Source organism: Pristis pectinata, chromosome 30 (assembly GCF_009764475.1).
Source record: "Pristis pectinata isolate sPriPec2 chromosome 30, sPriPec2.1.pri, whole genome shotgun sequence".
Classification (NCBI taxonomy): Eukaryota; Metazoa; Chordata; class Chondrichthyes; order Rhinopristiformes; family Pristidae; genus Pristis; species Pristis pectinata.
The window spans coordinates 9,154,867-9,179,136 of record NC_067434.1 but is presented as its reverse complement, the minus strand read 5'-3'; the positions used below and the strand labels follow the sequence as shown (position 1 = coordinate 9,179,136).

Genomic DNA, 24,270 nt, shown 5'->3' with positions numbered 1-24,270 from the left:
GTAGGAGTCGGGGGTGGTGGTTTGTAGTAGATGTCAGTGGATAGTCTGTCTCCTGAAATGGAGATGGGTGTCAGAGATGGGCCAGGTGAATTTAAGGGCTGGGTGGAATTTCATAGCGATGTTGATGAAATTGAAGAGGTCCACATGGGTGTAGGAGGTGGCACCAATGCAGTCATCAGTGCATCAGAGAAAGAGTTGGGGATTGGTGCTGGGGTAGGTTTGGAACATGGACTGCTCCATGTAGCCAATGAAAAGGCAGGCATAGCTAGGGCCCATGTGAATGCCCATGGCTACACTTTTGATTTCTACAAAGAGGGAGGAATCTAAAGAGAAGTTGTTCCAGGTAAGCACAGGTCCTGCTAGGTAGAGGAGAGTGTTGGTAGAGGGGAACTGGTTGGATCTATGTTCTAGAAAGTGGAGAGCCCCAAGGTTTCCCGCTGGAGGATGGACGTGTACAGGGACTGGATGTCCATGATGAAGATGATGTGGGGGCCAGGGAATTGCAAGTTGTTAAAATGGTAGAGGGCATGTGGGGTGTCCAGGATGTAGGTGGGAAGGGACTGGACAAGGTGGGGGGGGACAGGATGGGAGTTGAGGTATGCAGAGATGTTCACAAGAGCAAGTAGAAACAATGGGTCTACTAGGGCAGTCTTGGAAGGAATGGAAGTGTTCTTCCAGCGTTCAGAGGAACTTGGGCAGGCTATTGAAGAATAATGCCAGGAGGAGATATCCTTTACATGGAGGCTGCAGAGACCCTCTATGGCTACAGTAGAAACTTCTGGGGAATTTGCCATAGAAGTTTCAGTAAAGACATAAGTGCAGTATTTTGATGCCTACAGAATATAGGTAAATACCCACACATGCTCTTGTCTGCTCCTGTGGGCCAAATGGAAAGTAGATGACATCTCTTCCCTGTGTGTGGAGTTTGGCTGTTCTCAATGCAGCAGTAAGCAGCAAACTGAGAGGTGGCAGAGGTCAGCAGCTGCAGCCTGGGATGATCCTGCCATGTATTCGAGAGTCACTGTCATCCTCAGCACCTGGGGTAATGCAGTTAAGACATGAGAGGCTGTATATGAGCCCGTGTAGGGTCACAGATCCCAGTGGGGACAACATTGAAATTTGAACATTGGGCCTTTAAGTAGCAAGGCCCAATAAATATTGGGTAAATATTGCATAAATAAGGATTGTTTCTCAGACCAGAGAGGTTAAAAGTTGCAGACCAAAATTTTATGTGTTGGATTATTTAAGGGAATTTTATGCCGGGGGGGGGGGGGGGAAATGCCAGGAGAGCAAAAATCCTAACTAAAAAATGAAGACTGGCATTGAACCATCTAGAAACCAACACAGAAGGTTGTACTGTAGGTTAAACTGGATTTTCAATGGCACATTTTTTTTTCAGAGATTGTTTTAGTGTCTCTTGTTTTTATCTTCATTCTGGGCTGTATGTTCAAAGATCCATGAACTGCTCTTGAAGCTTCTCCTATTCTTCATTGCTTGAATGCCAGATATGTTCTATTCAAGTCAGGCTGCTATGAGAATGTGGTATAGGAATTCCAATGTTAAGCTTAGCTTTGCTACAGTTTTAAAAACATGGCTACTTTATATAAAGCAAAATTGGATTAATCATTAGAGATTAGTGAAAGTGCCCTAATATTGTCTCCTTTGGCTTGGAGTTAGATTTTGTTTGGATCCATTCCGGAACAGCATTTCGACTTTAGAGGCATAATATAAATGCATGTTGCTGTTGGAAAAGGCTCATGTTGATCAGTTTCTAAAAGGGTTAAAGATGAGTTAATGTTTCAGCTTGACCGTAAAATCTTGTTTCAATTATTGAATCCTTATGTTACTTAAAATAATGACTTAATCACATCAAGCATTCCTTGGTCAAGATGATTGCTCACTGCCCCTGGGTTGTCAGAATAGGAATGCAGTAATGAGACTTTATTTTTACTTGAGAATGTAGAATATGCTTTCATTTGGATTGATAATTATGGTATATTTTGTTTTTTTTCACAAACTAATATCTTAATTAGCAATTGGATTACAATGAATAAAATTTCACACTTAAATGGATTTGTAGATCATTTGTATTTAAAATACCTTTTAAATCTCCCACCCCCAGATGAAAAATTATTCTGTCAGACATAATGAAAGGATTTAGAAAAATCCCAGAAGGTGCATCAGATAGTGTGTCAGGAGTCTTTCATTCTCCAGAGCATAAATCTTCCGTCTGTGGTATTTCCATTCTCATTTAGTAATTACATCATCTTCTATTACTGCACACACTACCTTTTATGCTTTAGGTTCCCTTCTCTCCAATAAGTGAGCAACTAGAAAGATATTCAACATTTGAAGTTTAAAAAGTCCTTGTTCATATTGCAGACACATCAGCTCAATATAAAGGAATATGATGGGTGCCATTTGGCCGTTTTGAAATCAAGCAGAAGATTGAAAGAAATGTAACTTTCCACACCATATCCACAATAAGTTCCACATTTTATCTGTGGTATTTGGAAGACTTGGATGACAATAAGATTTTAGTATGTGTAAATTAAATGTCTTTGCCTTCTGTTTAATTAGATCACTGTGCTTTGCACATAATACCCTTTCTGATAGAAACAGAATTTTTGAAGAGTTAAACGCTAAGTTTTGATATGCAGTATATCTAAACCGTTGAAGTATAATCCTATATTTTAACATACCATAATAAAAAAACTGTTCGTAAGTCATAACTACTATTAATCCTATGACTAGAGCATGCAAATAAAAAAATACTGTTACTTTTGGAACTTTATACAGATTGCTGACGTGAAAAGATTATTTTCTCAAGTTTCCCAGAGTAAGAACAAAGTCTTTAATTTGTGCAGCTCACCTTGAATAAAACTGGATCCTGAATTTTACTCCTAAACACCATTGGGGCTTCTTCTGATCTCCACTAGCATTTCAGAACTTGGCAACTCCTCACAATGCTATGCATGTTGTTCTTGCTGGTTCAGCTATAAGATTAAACATCCCAGGCATACTCCTCACCACCACCCTGGGTTTACAGAAACCCATGGTCCTATTATAACCTCTCTGAGGAGCAATGTATCCAGAGGCTAAGATTGATCAAGAGTGACATCATGTGACCTTCAACAGCCTGGACTCCAGGTTTGCCTTGCAACTCTGACAACTGAGACCAAGGCTACTGTCACCACTTCCTGGCTTTGGGAGTATTCCAGTGACTGTGGCTGATGGGTCATGGCTTGCAGTTTACTGTTCACTGTTATATTTGTGAGGTCAATGATTCTCTACACTCAGAAGTAACTTCTACAGAGGTGAGGTGGGCTCATTGATTTGCTGAGGTTCCAGGCTCCCCTCAGCTGTCTATGAATCGCAAGACTTCCCAGTCCTTTCCAGAGCACGGTGGTTGTGGTCACCCAAGAGAGGAGTTCTGGCAGCTCGCCTGACCCCTCTATTGTAAGGCAACTGCTTTTCATATTTTGGAGGGCACATTGCCCCAGTGACTGGATTTTGGGATGACAAGACTTCTCACTCTGCACTGTCCAGTCGCTGCAGCTGAGCACAACCACGGTGGAAGCAAAGGTAGACGGTGTTTCCTGCAGACTGCTATTGACATCATCAAAATGAGGTTTCACAGCACACTGCAGAATTGCCTTACAGACAGGGTCTCCTTCATCACTAGTGCTTACTACACAACTTTACAAATTGGCATGTAGAGCTCTTGCCCAAGGGCTTCCAGCAAGAGCAGGAGCAATAGGAACCACAGGTGCAAAGGAGTCAGGGCCACCGTCTACCGTACCCACAGCAGGTGGCGCAGAAGTGAAGCCCTATTTGGACCTGCTATCAATTGCTGTCAATAGAACACAGTCACATGATGCGCACTTCCAACCCACTTGGGTACTGCTGCCACTTTTGTTCTGATTTCCCACTAGCACAACAGTATCTGAGAAGGGCCCATGGCGATAAGTAAAAGACACCACACACCCCAGCAACCACATAACATAATCTTCTTCTGAAAGTGCACATTTACTCAACAAGTCTAGCTGGTAGCTTTGGTTCATGGATACAATATTGCTGTGCCAGGCTTCTACTGACAGACCCCAAAACATAGTTGTAATGATTGTTATACAGCACAGCACTTTTTAAATAATGAAGTTTCTCTTGAATTCATTATTAGATTTATTAGTGACTGTCTTGTATTTATAGGCTGCTGCTTTGGGATGCTCCAAAAATGGAACCATCTACTCTATTACATCCTTTTAATAATTTTAAAGATATCTTTGTGGTCATCTCAATTTTCTCTAGAAGAAAGAGCCTGATCCTAACGTGTTTTAACGTTTTTGTGCAAAAATTAATTGTAATCCATATTTGCCATCCCAAGGACCTGGTGCCCAGTGCAGACAATAGTGAAGAATGCCGCTAACTCATCCTTGAGCAGTTTGCCATGTGGCATACTCCTGCTCGAATAGCCTGTCATTCTTGGGGTATGATAGGTAGCTCAATGTCCAAGCCACAGAGTTATCTGTAGAAGAATAACACCAGACAAAAATAAATGCTATCTGTTTGGATGACCTAGTTGGGCAGGAGAATTACTTGGACCTCCAGGACTGATGAGATGTATTGTAATTTGAAACTAACTTCCTCAGAATGTGATGGTGAAAGTTGATGTTGCCTTTGCTAAAGCAGTTACCCATGGTGTGTTTAATGAAGTATTAATTTTCTTGCACTAACTCCAATAGGAACTGATGAAGATGTCATTATTGATCTTCTTTCAAGTAGATCCAATTTTCAAAGGCAACAGATCATTCAAGCCTTCAAGTCAGCTTATGATCAGGTAATAAAAATGTCTTAATATTTAGTCTTTAATATATCACATTAAATCTGTGTGGATGTATCTCTGATTTTTTTTTGCTCTCTGCAAATGCATCAGTAGCAAATTCAATTTAGCCTTCACATCAAATATAAATGCAATGAAAGTGTTGCCTCAGATGGATGAAATAGTTTAGATTTGGAAACAATAAGATATTGTGTATTGTCATGTTTTGCCTTTTGACCATTGATAGCTTACAAACTTATTCTCCTTCAACTACCAGGGAGATAGATATAGATCTACTAACTAGGTTGTTTCAAATCTGTAAACTTTGAAGATATAAGACCTGTGGAATGATGTGGCATGCTTCATAGTCACAGGCATGGGCCTTTAAATCTTGATACTGAAAAATATCTTTAAAATATAGGGTTATAATTGAAAGTTTTGTTTTGGATCTGAAATCACTAAATATTGAAATATTTGGAATTTTTACCCTGATAATAGAATAGTAATAGACACATGCTAAATTGTATCATGGACTATTTTCTTCATGCCACATTTAGAATAGGGGCTCCTTTGTAAGTTAAACAAATAGTTATTGTACTGGATTGTAGAGGCAGCATGAAAAAATTCTTAATGTACTTGCATTTTCTTGTGCAAAAACAGCAGAAGTCTGGTGTGCTGTTGGGTAGTAATAATTCCAATATTTGGGGTTATAAATTTGTTGGTTTATCTTTAAAGATACCACAAATATTATCAATAACATGCAACCACTTATTTTAAATAGAAGTGCTTCCAGTTGGGATTGTCACTTCATTTAAAAATTATTTTCAATTCAAATTATTCCAATGTTGGATAAATTTTCTAGATAATTCCCTTGGCACATTACAGTAAGTCATTATTCATGAAGCAGTGAGTTAAGGACTTCCTCCGGATAATATAAAAGCACAGATATCACTCAGGCTGCTGTCAATGAAGTTAAGGCTATGATAATATACAACAGTTATCCCCTCTATGCATGTAACGATGTTTACATATGTTGCACCTTATCAGAACAAGCAGTCCAGTCCCCCACTTCAGCCATAAAACTGCCCACATTCCTGAATCCTGGTGCTCCTGTTCCTGACCCTGGCTCCAGCCCCTCACCCAGCCTACAATCTGGACCCTAGCTCCAACTGCACACTGACTATTGATATTTCACTCCTTAGCAGCACAAGACATCATGTGCAATCCATTTCATGGTAAACAGGATGCACCAGACAGTACAATACAGGGCTCTGAAGGGACATGTAATATATGCCAACACTCCAAATAATACACATTCGACCTCCTGAGTAAATGGATCCACTGATAATGTCAGCAGATAACAAAGACTTGGTGGTTAGCTGTAAATATTTGGCAAATTGGAGAGGGAACAAAGCAACAGAATGTGCATCCCCATGGTTGGAAGAACAGAGTGCTGACAGCACCTGCTGTTAGATATGCCAGAATATTATGAAAGTTATTCCATTCCATGTTTGACTGCAACTGTGGCCCAAAACCAACCTTTGTGTAATATTTTCTAGTTCATTTATCTGAACGTACATTGTGTACAATTTAAAACAAAACTTTGGATTAATGCATTATTATGATGCAGAACCTAATTGATGAACTGAAGTCGGAGCTCAGAGGGAATTTTGAAGCTGTGGTTGAGGGATTAATGCTGACTCCTGCAAAATTTGATGCACAACAACTAGCATATGCAATGGAGGTGAGTCACACTCGTATTTGTCCTCCTTGCAGGAAAAATTTCATGGCTTGAAAATCAACTGCACAGAAGTCCTCAATCACAAACTTTCTAACTAGTGGCATGGTAGCTAATGCTGCTGCCACACAGCTTCCAGCCACCTGGGTGTAATTCTGACCTTGGGTTCTGCCTGTGCGGAGTTTGCCTGTCCTCTCTGTGATCATGTGGGTTTCCCCTGGGCAGTCTGGATTCCTTCCACATTCTAATGATGTGCCGGTATGCTAATTGGCTCCTGTAAATTACTCCTGGTGTAGGCGGGTGGCTGGTGTTGATGTGCACGTGAGAGAGAATAGATTATGGGGAAATAAATGGTGGAGTGCGATTGATGGGAATGCTTGGAGTTAACATTGACTTGACAGGCCAAATGGCCTCTTTCTGTGTCATGAAGACAAATTATGAGGTGTGCATCTGCCAAATTTAATAAGTGACATCCCTTGCCATTGTCAGAAGCAAATGGTGACATCCTTGCACATACAAGGACCAAGTGCTTGGTCAAACTCTCCAGTGCTAGACTGACTTTCCATGAAGCAGTCATCAGTGAAAATGTCTGTACAAAACAAAATAGCCACTTATTTCTGAATGTGTACTTTGAGGAGCAGATGTGTTCATCCCAACCACCTAATAAGTCATCCCCTGCACCATCCTCTTCCAGCTCCAGTTATCACAACTTCTCACTGTGCCAGCCCCACTTTCATCCTGAGAATCTTGACCTCAGAGACCTCTGGGAGGCTGATATTACCTCTTACTATCTCCTTTGCCCTTCTAAAGCCATGAATTATCCGTACGTCTCTGCAGCACCTGCTGAAGGCCTGTCTTCCTCCACGCATCTAGGGCCCCTCCTAGCAGCACTGCATTTTTGAATGTGAAAGACAGTGCCTAGGGATCTTAAGACGTCTCCATTTGTGTTTTCTTTAAAAAGAAAGTCTTGCTTGAGGGAGAATGCTCAAAAATAAGTGTTCTCAAATTTCTAGGCCCACATGTTTGGTCTAAATCTAAAAGAAGAGAAGGCATGAACTTCAAAAATCCATTGTGCTCTTCAAGTACACTAATTCTTCCATTAAATCTGTACAACCTACAGAGGGATAAATGTACCCCCTCTGATTTGATTGTTCTCTAATGAAGATGTGGATGTGTGAGCAGCCGAAAGACAGAATCAGACAAACTTCAATGGACACCTGTCAGTTGCAAATCCAGATTAAACTTTAGTGAGTGGTGCCTGTATGTGAGTACAAATATTCCCACAGTATGAATTGGAGCCAATGGGAAAATAAATACTTGAATAATTCTTGCTATATTATTACCAAGGGCTGTAAGTTATGAACCTCATTGAATGATTGACAATATTATTTCTGGATTACCACAAAAAACTAAATGAATTTCATTTTGCCTAAATATCATGGTAGTTAGCAGAGATAATGGGTCAAAAATATTTGCATGCTGTTTCAGGATGGAAGCATAATTTCTGCTTCTAAATTTTATTAAAATCTGGGTGGATACATTTTGAATTCTTTGGTTTAATAGGGTGCTGGAACTGATGAACACGTCCTTGCAGAGATTTTAACTACAAGGACAAACAAACAAATTTTTGAATTGACTGAAGCCTACCAGGCAGGTAAGGGAATTGCTCTCTGATTTCTACAGTACTAAAGATGTTTATTGTCATAACTGTTGGTATAGAAACCACACACTTCAGCATTGTGTTCTTACTTTGATCCACTCCTGTGCTTTTTACTGCATACTTCAGAGTCGTAGAGTGACACGGTATAAAATGGTCTTCAGCACAATGAGTCCACACTGACCAAGCACCCATGCTACACTAATCCCATATTATTCTCGCCACATTCCCATTAATGCTTTAGATTCTACCACACGCCCACACACTAGGGACAACTTACAGTGAACAATTAACCTACCAACACACAGATCCTTGGAATATATGGAGGAAACCCACATGGTCCAAGGGGAACATGCAAAGTCCACACAGACAGCATCAGAGGTCAGGATCAAACCTGGATCACTGGAGCTGTAAGGCAATTGCTCTACCAGCTCTACAGTGTTGCCCATAGGAAGATTGCACATTTGTCTGTTAAGGAAGATAATATTTAAGATTATGCTCCAGCTCTTCCCAAAATATTTTCTAAATTGCCAATTTAAAAATTTACAGTTCCTGATTTTTAAAATGTGGGAATCTTATCTGAACTTAGAAACTTGTACATAACTCTCAACACAGATTGGAATTACAAAGATCATGGGGTTCATATTCCATCTTCTATTAAATCAGATCAATATTCATTAACGGTTTATATATTTAAGATAGAAAGTTAGGAAAGAATGACAAGTACAGAGATACAGAGCACGTGCAGGTGACCACCAAGTTATGGCCTTTTGGGTTACGGAAATTCATCTTTATAGAATTCACAAATCACTACCCAAAAATTTGAGATTCGGATTAAAATTTGCCCTCATGGAATTTTTATGTGGGGGGTGGGGAAGAAACAAATCAGCACAAAATCTATTAATGCTTCAACTCACATTTCTTGACACATTCACAGATGACCTGACCGTGTTACGGAAAATTGTGATATGAACTATTTTCTAGAAAGAACCTCTTCCTCCCACCTCTCTTCACCCCCCCCCCCCCGTAAGGCCGAGGTTGCCTGCACCTGTAAACAAACTCAGAACTTACAGTATGTTGCCATTGTCTCTTCAGATAGATTTTTGGCTTCTTCAGATAATTAGAAAATAAAACAAATGAAACTGAAGAAAACTGTTCCATTAATAAGACCTTCAACATTGTATAAGTCAATTTTGGAAAAAAGGGGTCTAACTTCAGACAACTTGTGGACTCTTTGGAAAGAGTGGGAACATTTAGAAAGAAAACCCCTTAAAATGTAAAAGAAATTCTTTGACTTGCATCTTTGGAAAGGAACAATACTTTTCTTATCTCTTTGTCAGTTTCACTTCATGCATCTTTCTCCTTCCCAATCAAGTTTAAGGTTCCTCTTGCTTGATTAAAATCCTGGTACATGGGTGTAGGAGTTAATCTGAAAACCTTCAGTAATTGAATTGAACTGTATTTTAATGAATCTTTGAAGTATACTAAACACTACCATGCATTTTAATTTAATCTGCGTGAAAGAAAAATAATCTCTTGAGTGTGGTGGAACTAAACCTTTAAAGCTCAGTTAATTTAAATTAGGCACAGAAACTTTGAATTTTGGTCATATCTCTAAATGAGGAAGATGCATCCATGTAATAGGTTAGCTCATGGGTGTATCAACCTTTTAAGGTATATCTGAGGTTGTGAGCCCACTAAATGTTCATACCACTTAAGTTGATTAAAAGACCAAAATTGTGACAGAGGATCTCAAAAAATGTATGCACACAGAAATTAACACTTCCAACAACAAAAGTAATTGTACAAAAAGTTAACGAGACATAGTACAAGCAGCAGGTACTTTTTGAAGATGTACATTCACAGAAGGAACGCCCAGGTAGACATTCATGTACTAACCTGTTTCACACTAATTGAATGTGGATTCCTTTTACCCTTTCATTTTCACATTATATCCTTCCACAGCAATAACTTTAATGCCATTTATATTCTTAAGACTGAAGCAAAGCTCGGTTTTATCCCTTAAACCCCCTCTGCTGATCTGGATGAAGGAACTGATGGCATAATGGCCAGGTTTGTAGACATACCAAGGTAGGTGGAGGAACAGGTGGTGTCATAGATGAAGGGAGTCTACAGAAGGATTTGGACAGGTTGGGAGAGTGGGCAAAGAAGTGGGGAAGTGTGGGGTTATGCAGTTTGATAGGAGGAGTAAAGGCGTAGACTGTTTTCTCAATGGAGAGAGAATTAAAAAATCGGAGGTGCAAAGGGACTTGAGTGTCCTAGTTCAGGATTCCCTTAAGGTTAACTTGCAGGTTGAGTTGATAGTAAAGAAGGCAAATGCAGTGTTAATAGTCATTTCAAGAGGACAAGAATATAAAATGAAGTATGTCCTGCTGAGGCTTTGTAAGGCATTGGTCAGACTGCATTTGGAATATTGTGAGCCATTTTGGGCCCCATATCTAAGGAAGGATGTGCTGGCCCTGGAGAGGGTCCAGAGGAGGTTCACAAGAATGATCCCATGAATGAAAGGCTTAACATATGAGGAACGTTTGATGTCCCTGGGCCTGTACTCGATGGAGTTCAAAAGAATGAGGGGGGACCTCATTGAAACCTACTGGATACTGATAGGGCTGGATAGAGTGGATGTGGAGAGGATGTTTCCAGTAGTAGGAGAGCCTAGGATTTAAGGTCACAGTCTCAGAAAGGGATGTACCTTTTAAAACTGAGATGAGGAGGAATTTCTTCATCATGGCACATCTGTGGCATTCATTGCCACAGAGTGCTGTGGAGGCCAAGTTGTTGGGTGTATTTAAGGCAGAGATTAATAAGTTCTTGATTGGTAAGGGGGGTTCAGGGGAGAAGGCAGGAGAATGGTGTTGAAAAAATCAGCCAGAATTGAATGATGGAGCAGACTTGATAGGCCAAATGGCCCCTTATGGTCTCTTGTTCCTTTATTTTTCCACCCCCCCCCCCCCCAACCTCCACTGGAGGTAATGGGCAAATGGGTTCTAAGCCAATTGTTTAAGGGCATCCCTGTGGACCATTACTCATTGCCTTTTCTCCCTGTGGTTGTTCATACAGATCCCACAGGTGGTCCATAAACACTCAGAGTTTCTCTTCCTGGTTTCTGGTGAGTCTTCTCCAGTTCTGCTAAAGGACTTTTCGGCACTTGCTCCTCAGACTTGGTCCTTTAGACCTTGGGAGATGTTCCCTCCTCCTTTTGTCAGTGCCAGCAATCCCAAATACCTTGGGTGCGAAAACAACATGACTTGCTTTCTTTTGGAGTCGTAGAGTAATACAGCAGAGAAACAAGCCCTTTGTCCCACCACGCCCATGCCAACTGTTTTGTCCATCTACACTAATCCTATTTGCCTGCCTCTTTTGCTATTTCGCATTGCCCAAGTTCTGTTTCCAGAAATGTCTCTGATTTCCATTGAGTTTTTTTCTGAAAACTGTTGTAGTTGAAGTATGGTATATGGCAGCACAGATCAGCTCTGTACGGGCCCTAGAGCGTGCATGCAATATTGCATCAGGTTGATGTGTGGATAGGCATTCCCATTATTCCATTCCATCATCTGCCCCATCGAGCAAATTGTCAATCACCAAACTCCACAGGGTTCCTTCCCATTACACTCCCCTGTGCTGCTGGACCTGCCCTTTCAGTTCTACAGTTTACTTCTTGCGCTCCTCCTTCCTGCCCTGTTCATGTTTTTTTAGTTCTGTAGAACCCTAAAAACCGACTTTTCATTATCCCCTTCACTTGGTGATTGGCTTTCTACTTCTCACACTCTCTTTGCCATTCCTTGCACTTTTGGGTACTTGCACTGTAAATACTGAACAGTGCTCTCTTGTCTCTCCTTCAAAATCCTTCAGTGACAGGTTAATTATTACTTTCTCCTCTTCAATCCTCTCTCCAACCTTGCAGTGAGTTCCTGTCAACCTGCTGATACAATTTCAACAGTTGCATTTTCCTTCTGATATCCTATGCACATTCCTCTCCTTAAAGAGCTTCTGGTTTCCAATATTTGTCTTGAAATGCAAACTCTTGGCTGCCTCACCAGTCTGTGGAATCTGAGATTGTCTCGGCCCTTCTGCAGATTTATAACCAGAATCTTTTACTTTGTGGCTTTGAGACTGATTATCAATACTCTGTTGTAACTCACTTTTCCTTTAAGACCACAATTTTTTTTTCTCCTCATCTCTCAAATCACTGAGCTGCTACCAACTCTCTCAGATCCCACATTAGCTGATAGTTGTTGTGTGCAAATGTTTCTCAGATAGTCAGTTTTGTGCCAAATAAAGTTTCTCAAGCCTGCTGACTAGATCAATGATTCCTCGGCTGGTGACAGTGATCGTTAATGCTCCTACTCTGCATCCTCATTGTGCACTGCCGTGTACGTGTGATCAGAGGCCTTACTCTACTGGTATTTTGATAGCTTCTGTTGTCTTTGTAGTTATCACATTATGTGGGTTTGGGTTGTTACCTTAAGGCCCAAGTTTAAGAGTTTATACTATCCATCACATTGGGAACTGTTTCTAGATAAAACACAGAATGACACAATCCAAATTTCTTTAAGTTTCTGCAACAGTACTTTTCCTCAATGTAATTTCTCCATTTAACAACGTATGTACAGTGGATAATTCTAATGTATACTTTTACTTAATGCATCAACTCTGCTATTATTGTGAAAGTCAAAACTGTGGATGCTGGAAATCTGAAATAAAACAAGAAAATGCTGGAAACACCTCTTCGGGTCAGGCAGCATCTGTGGAAAGAGAAATAGTTAGTTTCAGATCCAAGCCTTTCATCACTACTGGGAAAGTGAGAAATCAAGTTAGTTAGACGTAGCAGAGAAAGTGTTTGGGGGGGAGGGGGGAATGGAACAGAGGGAATCCCTCTGGGGTGAGACCAGATGATCTAATGTGGCAGTTTTAAAGTGGTTCAGATTAAGCTTCTTTGTGTAATGTGTTACTAATGATAAGGCTGTGGGACATGTCCAGCCATAAGAGAGAAAAGGGAAAAACTGAGCCAAAACGATGGGCAGAAATGGCCAGTTCTGATGCAAACAGACAGAAAAAGTGAGTTATCTAAAATTGGAGAATTTGATATTGAGTCCTGAAGGCTGCAACGTGCCCTGACGGAAGATGAGATGCTGTTCCACAAGCTTGTGTTGGGCCTTGTTGTAACAACACAGGAGCTACAGACAAATGGGTCAGAGTGCTAGTGGGATAGGAATTAAAGTGTCAAAGCAACCAGAAGCTCGGGGTCATTCCTGTGAACTGAACGCAGGTGTTCAGCAAAGCGATTGCCCAGTCTGTGTTCCCCCAATGTAATGGGGGGTTACGTTGGAAGTGTTATCCAATATTCCATTACGCCACTGTCAAATAAAATGTGTATATTTAACAGCCTGTTCCTATGGAAAGGAAATGTGTATGTTGCATCAATTTTTAATGTGCTCTTAAGTTTGTTCAAATTTAGTGTTTGCGTTACTGCAGGTGTATAACGTATTTCTGAAGTGGATTAAGCTAAAAGTGTATTCTGAATTTATAAGGCAGGAAAAGAAACTTTTTGAATGTGAGCAACATTTGTGTTATTTCTTTCTGATAGAGAATGGGGTTAGTTTAAAGGAATCCCTCCAGAGTGAGAATGCTGGTGACTTTGAACATCTTCTTGTGTCCCTGCAAAAGGTCAGTCTGCTTTGTGTTCATGTCATTTCCATGGAACTGTGTTCTCGCATTATTTTGACATTTCATTACAATAAAGGGAAAAGTCAGGTCTCCTAAGTATCAGGAAAATGTTGCATTGTGAGACCTTTTGGACGTCACAGCTATTGGGGAACTATTTCCAGCAAGAGAAAGTCTAATCACTCATAATATTCAATGTGTTACCATTACAAATTCCCTAACGCCAACAACCTGGGTGTTGCCACATTCACTCTAAGGGTATGGTAACACTGTGGTTATTTTCCTGGTATAACAATCCCAAAGCCTGAAGATAACCAGGAGACAGAAGTTCAAATCCCACCAATAAATGCGAGCAATGCCCATATAGCTTCATATTAAAACAAAACATTAAATCTTAGTATGTTCCTCTCCTGATAGGAAGACTGAAAAGGTATCAGATAGTGTAAAGGTATAATTTAGTGCCAGGCTATAAGGTCTGAGATTTGATGCATAGTTTGTAGTGACTGGCCAATCAAACTGGGACAATTGGTTTCAACGCTCTTCTATTGGGGAGGAATAGATCAGCCAGGTCAATTGCTCTTGCTAGATAAAGTAACCCTTTGACATCAGTATAGGTACATAAGTCAACAGAAAGCACAGACATGAGCTTGGTTGGGATGCCATTCAGTAAGCTATTGGTTTCCAAACTCCTCTGTAAACAATGGATATTTGGTTGAGATACTTTGAAGGTCTGGTATTCAGGTGTGAACACGTGCCATTAAAGGAGAACAAAATTTGATAAAGCAACTTGGAGATTTAACAGATTACACCACTTTGTGTTGTTACATGGTGACGCAAGTCCCTTGAATAATTGTGCTATGATTTTGTTTTATTTGTGTATTAAGATGCCACTCTAACTGATCTGCTTCTTTAGGGAAAACGAGATGAAAGTGGACACGTAGATGCAAGTCTTGCAAAGGTTGATGCTCAGGTAAGCACTGCACATTTTACATCAAAGTTCAGATTAAATGTGGGTTAAATAGGTTGCAAGAACAAACTCTCAGATGGCAAAAGGTGCCCTCCAACACAAGTCTTTTTGACATTTAAAAGTGAATAGAAAGTCAAATCTATTTATGAACTCTGATGTCAAGAGTAAATGTATATGAGCATATAAATTCGATGTTTTTTTTTTAAAGAATCTATTTGTAGCTGTATTAAATCACAAACAAGGTATTACTTGTGGACAGACAGCTGATCCAAATAACATCTTTTCAATGATGCAAACAGAAATGGAGTGAATGTCATTAAAAGTACTCCAGTGATTATTAATTTTGTAATAATACAATTGAATGTTCTCTGCCTTCAGATACTCACTAGAAAGGTATTAGAATGACAGACAATCCTGAATGATGAATATTCATTAATTCCAGATACTCATTATTCTCAGTAAAAAGTTTCTACATTTTTCCTTATTTCTGCTCAGTTTTAGAGCTGACCTAAAATTGTAAATTTTGTCCTAATGAGTTTCTGCCCATCTTCCCAAGTTTGTGAACTAACTGTTTCCAGGAGAACGTGTTCCTAGTCCACCACCAGGATTACTCTGAACTTGTTTTAACTATCTTGTTCTGTCATTGTCATATCCATTCACTCATTGTTTTCATGTACTCGCACAGCTCCAACTGGAATGTTTTGTAGAATACAGGATTAAACCTGTCAGATTGCATTAGTGATCTAATATTGCATCATTTTATAAACTCTAGAAAATATGCATTAATACTTGTCAAAGAATATGAAGAGGGAAATTATATACCACCTTATTCCTTGGGAGTTCCCAAAGCATTATGCAGTCATTGTCACAGGCAGAAGGGTGAATTTTTCAAAAATTCATCAGCAACTGAGTGCATGCTATGAAATCTCCTTAAATATAAAATTGTGACTTGCACCTTTTTTTAAAAAAAGATTAAAACTTGCAGTGTATAGACCTGATATTTTTTCATTATTCTCTTAATCCTCTTAAAGTTTGGTGTTTTCTTTCCAGGAGAAATTGCTGCTTTTAAAATTAAACTCATGAACTGATGTGAGGCAACTGCTGTTGCTAATGTGTGCACATTGAGCTCAAGTGAACAAATGGCAGTATTACTCTTTGACTGATTGATGTTGGCAAGGATTACAATAGTACTCTCTGCTCTATTTTTAGAAAGTAATCCAGATCATTTTTTAGGCTCTCCTGAAAACTTTTTTTTAATTCTATTAAAATCTGACACGTCCAACAATGCAGAATTCATATGGTCAAAGGGTCATTGATCAGTTCAGCCATAGTTACTGATTGAAAATATTACATTAGTGTTTAAATTCCTGAATATGTTTATTCCAAGAACTTTGTGACTCAGATGTAGAAGTACTATCGAAGCCAAGTTCACAGTTAAGATTTAAACCTTTATAAAAAGCAAATTGTTCTTCCTGTAACGATCTTATGATTGAGATTTGATCACATGGATTAATTTACAATTATGCTATTCATACTGCGTAAATGATCAATGTGTTTTCGCTTTAGGAGTTGTTTGCCGCAGGAGAAGACAAGTGGGGAACTGATGAGACAAAATTCATTAAGGTCTTCTGCAGGCGGAACTTTGCTCATCTACAAAGAGGTAGTGTGCAGTGTGCTGAATTTTGAAACTGATTAACTTGTTCAACTGACTTGTTACCTATCTTAATGCTTTTCATTAAATGTTTCCCTCTGACACCTGACAAAGCAGCATGTACTCACTACAAGATGTGATGCGTCCAAAGAACCTTTTTTGAAAATAATATGAGGTCAGCCCATGTAGTCGTGGCACATATAGCACCTGAGAAGTATTGGCAGTGTTCAGGGGCCATGTTATTGGATTCACACTGTTAGCATATTCTTTCCTTACAGCTAAATTTGCTAGGTTTTCTGTGTGAGTTTTACAACTGAACCCCAGTAGCTGAAATAGATTAGTTTGAGGTCACAACTTTGATCTCACTCCACCTTACTTTTATAGAGTGCTTTTTCTATTCATTCTGAGTTACTGAGCCTGACAATGAAAGTGATTCCTAATCATTATGTAACCCATCTTGTCACAAGATTTTAACCAATTACTTAAAATAAGTGCATAATAAACAGGGACTGCACTTTTCTGGTAAAGTATTTTAATTGTGGTGGAAATATTGGCAATTCATTTATGTTTTGAGGAAGTCAACTACCAACCAAATTTGGAGAATTTAAACTTCAGTTCGCAAACTAAGTTGACTTCTTTACAAAGGGCTGATTGTAATGCTTCAAAGTTTCCAAAAATATTGTCCTGTCTACATTGTCCAGGTTGTAGTTTCAAGGTGCTAATATTAGGTTAATACATCCACTGGCAATCCATAAGACATTGCTTTGATAGTAGCTGAACTTGTTCTTATCCCTGGATAAGCAGGTTTCAGATTAAAACCTGAGGTTTGGTTTGAGGTAGTTAAGTTGATGCTCTGCTGCTTTACCAAGGGACATCAAACAGGCTAATGTCAAATGATTCATATTTTTAATCATACATATTTATCTTTACACAGCAGTTCTAAATGATGTAAACTTTTTAATTAAAACACAGAGCTTGTCCTTTAAATATCAAAAGTTCTTATTTTCAATGTAATATAACTATATGGTGTATCCTGAAAATATCACATTTTAATTTTTAAAACAAAAACAGAAGTTCTACCTGCCAGAAGTTTCCTCAAATCAATACCACTCAACCTCAAGAACTTCAGCAGAATCCTTGTTGAGGGAAGTTATTGGCTGGAATGTTTGCCAATATAAGTAGATAACTCTCATTTCAAGGAGTAGTAAGTGCTTTTGATGTGTTTTGTGATTAGTAATACTATGACAGTGTAGAATTGTAAATTGACAGTGACATGGATAGGATGCTTACTCTGGTGCATCGATTAAAAATTGGTGGGGGTCAACATGCCAAATTTCTTTAGCCTCTGAGGAAGTAGAGGCTCTGGTGAGTTTTCTTGGCCATGGTGTCTATGTGGTTGGACCAGGACAGGCTATTAGTGGTGTTCACTCCTAGGAACTTGATATTCTCAACCCTTTCCACCTTACCATCATTGATGTAAACAGGAGCATATGCACTGCCTTTAGGAACACAACACCACTTTGTGTTCCTTTGAGTGGAGGAAGTGGATGGGGAACCTTACTGAGGTATGCAGAATTGAGGGGCATAGACAGGGTAGATGGAGAGAAACTTTCCCCCCAAAAGAGTTGTCAAAAACTAGAGGATATAGGTTTAGGGTGAGAAATAAGAGGTTCAGAGGCGAACTGAGGAAGAATTTTTTTTCACACAGCGGGTCACCGGAATCTGGAGCACACTGTGGGTGGTGAAAGTGGATGTTCTCAACAATTAAGTATCTAAACAAGTGCTGGAACATGCTGCCAGGGGACATGGTGAAATCAGATACAAACACTATGTTTAAGAGGCATTTGATAGACAGTTAAATAGATAAAGCATGGAAGGTTATGGTTCTAATGCAGGCAAATGGAATTAATGTGGGGGGGGGGGAGGGGAGGGATATGTCAGTGTGGATGTGGTGGGTCAAAATGCCCATTTCAGTGCTGTACAACCTTATGGCTCTGACTTTGAATCACTAAAGCATAGAAAGTTTAAAAAGTGCTCTAGATGGGTAATTGCTAGTCAGCAATTATTACCTTCATAGCTCCTCATGCTCTAACTTTGTTCAGTAGCCTTCTCGGTGGGACCTTATCAAAAGCCTTCTAAAAACCCAACTGCTGATCTCAGGATAACGTGTCAAAATTGAGGAGAGAGTTCGATGGGCAGATCATGGGAACAAACAATCTGACTATAAACAAGCCCAGCTAAAACTACTGGCTGCATTCTAACTAGCAACCGGCCCCTGTGCTCAAGAACCTATAGAGACTTTTTTCAATCTCTCCATAGTATTATGAAGTACAAAGCCTGGTATTTTATGAAGGCTCTGTAGTACTTGATAGCAATAATATATGTTAGTTTCCAAAAACATTCAATTTAATTAAGTCTTGCAAAGCAAATTCTGGGGTGAGAATGTGATCTGAGACAAAGGTGGGTTTGTCTGAATGGATCAGACAAAAGATTCATTGCTAAACCAAAACTAGCATAGAGCCACTCCAAGTATACCAGCTCTTGCCATCTATATCCTTCTGGTCCTTTGTGCAGCACAGTGGTGCTGCAGAGAGTGCAGGTTTCACAGCTCCAGTGAGCCAGGTTCTGTGGTTCATTTGTGTGGGGTTCATATACTCTCCTTGTGTCTGAGTGGGTTTCCTCTGGTGCTTGCATATTCTTTCACATTCCCTGTGCAAGTTGGTAAGTTAATTGGCCACTAGTTGGTTGGTGGGGGGAACTGGAGATTTGTGAGAAGCGGGGGTGCACGGTTGATGGCTGTGTGAGAACGTTATAGTGAAATGTGGGGGCATGGGATTTGTATAATTGTTTTGAGAGCCAGTGTAGACTTGATAACTAAACAACATCTTGTGGTGTAAGGAAATGTAGCAAAATATTTATACTCATTTTTGGCTTTTTAAGTTGCATGTTTTAAAACATGAATGCATCATGTTTACTTTATCATAATTTTTGGGTCTTTTGTCTTCCCTACACTTTAGCAATCTGTATCTGACACAATATTGTCAACTCTTACAGTTTCTTTACCCACAGGACTGCTTGTGGCTGACCTTGAAGTTTTAACTCTTTTTTTTCTATATAATTTATTTATTTGGGGAAGATCTGGGCATTGTCCTGCATTTATTGTCCATCCCTGTTTGCCCTTGGGAAAAATAGCTGTTACAGTTAAGTGGCTTGGCTCAGTGTTTTGGGGATTAACCACATGAGGTGCGGCTGGAGTCACTTAAGCACACTTCTAGGCCTCTGTGTTGCCAGTTGGGGTGGAATATTCTATTTCTGTTTCTACTTGTTCTGTTCTTCTGTTATATTCCTGAGTTTCAGACAGAGAACTAATCCTTGAATTCTGAAACACTATACTAATACAGTTGCCTACATTCTAATTGTCTCCCTGATATTGTAACCTACCCTAGCCCAGCAGTCTACAGAGATTTCTGTGCCTTTCAATTCTGGACTCTGGCACATCTCCAATGTTAACCTCTACACCATTGGAAGATGTTGCTTGAGCCTTAAAATCTGTAATCTCTTCTTTGTCCTCTTCCATACTTGCCCTAACTCAGCCACTCCTTAGAATGTTGTAATTGGGTACTAAATGCTAATCTTACAGGTGATTCCTCATTTTGTGCACTTGTTGTTTAAGGCTTCTTGCTGTGAGTGCCAATTTGTAAAATTTACTCTCTTGGTGCTCTTTCTATCAATGTATCCTTGGATAATTTGAAAATGCATTTATTCTTCACCATTGCTGCTGCAATAGCATAACTGTTCCATGATGTGAGAGTAAGGACTTCACTCCAAATTTCTAAAAGGATTCTTCTTTGCTTATAGTTTTTGAAGAATATTATCAAATAACTAACAAAGATGTTGAAGACAGCATTAAGGATGAAATGTCTGGTACATTTCAAATGGGAATGTTGGGTCTAGGTAAGGATGTATTTATTTCATGCCATGTCTATAATTGTAAATGGTACAAACTCGGGTAAAATTGTGATCCATAAGACTGTATCTTTGCAGGAAGGTAGATGTCTAACATACAGTAAGGATGAGCAGAAATTTCCTTCATTTGAATATTGAGAAATCCAAAATTCTTTGTGTTCAGCTACAATGCTAAGGGCATCAACTCCATCCCTCTCATCAACAATTGACTGAAGCTGAACCAGGCTCTTCATAACCTTGGCATTGTATGTGGTCTCAAGATTAAGTCCTGACCACTTATCTGGACCACCACTAAGGCCACCAAATTTCAGATCCATAGCAAACAAATGTGTAACTCAGTCTTGCTTCACCTCATCTACTGCTGAAGTCTTCACCTGTGCCTTTATTACCTCTTGACCTGATTCTTCCCATGCAGTCCTGGCTGGCCTACTATCCATCCTCTAAGAAAAAAGACATTACTTAAAATTCCACTGGTTGTCTTTTAACCCTTACCATCTCCTGTTCAAACATTACATTATGCCTATGTCAGCAAATTCTTTTCTGCTTCAAAATTCTTCCTCCTCCTCCTCATTACTGAAGCTCTCTAAACCTAGCAAGTATCTGCATATCTCCAATCCTGGCCACTTGTCCCATTCCAACCTTTTAGATCAATGCCAACTTGGGCTGTAAATGTACTGATTAAATTTGCTGATCTTTTGCAATCTCCAATCCCACTATAGAACATAAAGTTACACAAAGAGATGCCATATACACGAAAGCTTTGTATTATCTGTATATTTTCCATAGTAGTGATTGTGCATTTTCACCTTTGTTCACTGCAGTTCAATATGCGAAGAATCCAGCTGCCTATTTTGCAAATAAGCTTTATGAAGCCATGTCGGTAAGCATCAAAGAAAGATCTTTTTTATTTAACTTCCATTTATTAGACTCCTGTAAGATCATTTTCTCAATTTTGGAGTTCCTGTGAATTTGCTGCCTTCCCTGTGATTGGAAACTGAATCTTTTTGGGCTTGGAGAATAGTGACCCATAAGTTAAATAATAGCATTATTTGCAGGAATAAATACTGGAATTACTATAAATTGCATGCTGTAATAACATTTACATGCAAGCTGGTGGATTGTTGAAATCAATCAGCATTTGTGTACACTTGTATACTTTTTTTTTAAACTTGGATTCTTGTGGAACAAATGAACCATAAATGGATTTACTAACTGCAAAGCATCAAAATAATGGTTGAAGTAGAATCTTCAGCCAGACTAACTTGTCCCAGTTTCAATTGTTCATCCTCTTTCAATATCAGTGTTGAAGAGAATTGAATTATCACAGTCGAGGCCACATCTCAGGTCTTCAGAATGATTCTATTATGGATACAGCAACACTGGTTAAGAATTGCGTTAGTATTTGGAGGCCTGGAGCTTGAATCCTACACAGCAGCTGTGGAATTTAAATTCCATCATAGCCATTCTTTGATTTATGAAAGGGATAATGCCTCAGAAAACATTTCACTTTGTGAAATGTTATAATGGATAGAACTGGGCAAAATGCGTTATTGAAATTCTGACATGGAGAGTCATTAGTTAAAGCAAAAAAACTTCATAAACCAAAGACGCATGTCCTCTGAGTCAATGAAGTCATAAGAAAAGTCTGTAAATCAACTGATTGTAAATCGAGGAACACCTGTAATTAAGTAAATATGAATTCAAAAACTCGTATCAGTAAAGGTGACCATGAAGCCAACTGAATTTCTGTTTCTTAAAAAAAAACAACTGATTCATTAATGTTCTGCCACTGACTCCAAACCAGTGTTGTTAAACTCTTAATTACCACTTCAGGACCATTTGTAGATGGCCAGTAAAAGTTAGCATTGTTAGTGATGTCCATCACATGAACAAATAAATGTAAACAAAGCTCATTTGACTTGGGCTTGCAGTCAAATTTCATAATATGTAAAACAATATACTCAGCAATTCAAATAATGTGCATCCAGTTGATTGTGTATTATGTAAATTATCTTTACACTTTCTGTGTATGTGAAAAATCCTAATGACGACACTGTTTACATTATTAGTTAATACAATTGTGCAGGAGGCAGTGGGCAGGAAATGAGAACAGTAATGCAAATATTACCATTACATCAGTGAATCCAGCTGCCCTGAGAACGATGGAGATCTCTTGGTACCTGGACCAATAGGTGGTAGAAATGGATGCCAGTTGAGTAATGGTGAGGAGGACTATTCTGCACTTGTGTATTTGTCCAGTAATTTAGTTTGATAAACCAAGTGGACATTTTTTATTAAAATATGGAATGAGAGAGAAATTTAGAATTATTTTGCTTTCACAATTTTGGAAATGAATCCTAACAACAATTTTTAGTTAAATAACATTGTTATTATAAGTCAAATATACCAAGGCAACTCACAGAAGCAATATCCATGTAAGGTGTTGTTAGAGCAGTTGACCCATCAGGAAGATAGGAGGTGGGCATGGACCAACTAAAGAAGAAGAGGAGAGATATGGGAAATTTAGGGAATCCCTTCACAGTTAAAGATACGCCATCCATATGGAGTGATTAAAATTGTGGATGCTCAAATGGTCAGAAATGAAAAAGCACAAATATGTCTAAAGGGTTGGATGAGATGCCCAAGATTGGGAGTGGGGAATTTGAAATGAGATTTTTAAAATCAATTTAACTTTATGAACTGGAGGATGATGACGGAATGAGAATTGTTGCAAATAGGGGTACTGGAAGCAGAGTTCTGAATTATCTCAGATTTACAGAGGGTATAATGTTGGGTTGTACCCTCTAGGATCTTCAGTGTGTTGATTCTATTTGAGGGTAGTATGTAGGACTAGCCAAACAGCGATTACAAAAGCACACATCAGGGAATCGAGGACTGCAAATTAGTGAAGGAAAATGATAGAGGTTTTTAAAAAAAAATCAGCCATGATCTCATTTTGTGGCGGGACAGGCAGAGGGAGCTCACTGACCTACTCCTGCCTCTGTTTCTTATTCTCTGATGTTTCACAAAGGGTAAGCTGAGGCAATATCCTAGTGATTGATATAGACAGACTTGGTGACGACATAAATATGTTGTCAGAAACTCTATTCTGCACTTAATGGTTTGCAATTATCTTGCACATTTTAACATGTAAAACCATCCCAGTGTAATTCGCATGCATTAACAAACAAAAATTCTCACTTAGAGTTATTATTGCAAAAAGTTTGGTCAAAGAGGTAAATTTTAAATAGTGTTACAAAGGAATACAGACACTCCTAGTTCAGGGAGGAAATTATAGAATTTAAGGTGTAACTGGCTGAAGACATAACTACTAAAAGTCAGACAAGGGAATTGGGGGATGCAGAAGAGGAGAGATTTAGAGAAACTGAGGATGTAGGGGTGAAAGGTGAATATCTTGGGGTAAGGCCGTAGAGGGATTGGAATACCAAACAAGGATGGGAACTTTAAGTTTTTTCTGACTGAGCAACTATAGGTCAAAGTATGGGAGTATTGAAAGCAGGGCTCAATCTGTTGTAGAGTAAGGGCAGCAGATACTCTGACGAGATGGAAAGTCAACAAGGAGAGCTCTGGAATACCTCCCCGGAGTATTTATTCACATCTCAGAACTATGCCTTTCAGACGATTGACTATTTTTCTTTGTGTTATACAGCTCAGCCAAGTAAAGACAGTGGGACCTTCTTTTTGTTCTAGAGTTTGTCTTGAACAACCTAATTTTAAACTTCAGTATTTGCTTTATAAATCTGTAAAATGTCCTTGTTAGAATGCC

General features: G+C 39.1%; 1 protein-coding gene across 2 annotated transcripts in view; it reads left to right on the top strand.

Moving 5' to 3' along the window:
* The window catches only part of LOC127584660 (annexin A4-like), a 35,392-nt gene that overhangs the window by 5,625 nt on the left and 5,497 nt on the right, over positions 1-24,270 (top strand). For both annotated transcript variants that reach the window (XM_052041513.1, XM_052041514.1), the window contains exons 3-10: positions 4,743-4,837; positions 6,450-6,563; positions 8,121-8,211; positions 13,823-13,902; positions 14,813-14,869; positions 16,433-16,526; positions 20,376-20,471; positions 21,305-21,363. In XM_052041513.1, the coding sequence (XP_051897473.1) occupies positions 4,743-4,837; positions 6,450-6,563; positions 8,121-8,211; positions 13,823-13,902; positions 14,813-14,869; positions 16,433-16,526; positions 20,376-20,471; positions 21,305-21,363 (686 nt within the window). The remainder of the gene's footprint in view (positions 1-4,742; positions 4,838-6,449; positions 6,564-8,120; positions 8,212-13,822; positions 13,903-14,812; positions 14,870-16,432; positions 16,527-20,375; positions 20,472-21,304; positions 21,364-24,270) is intronic.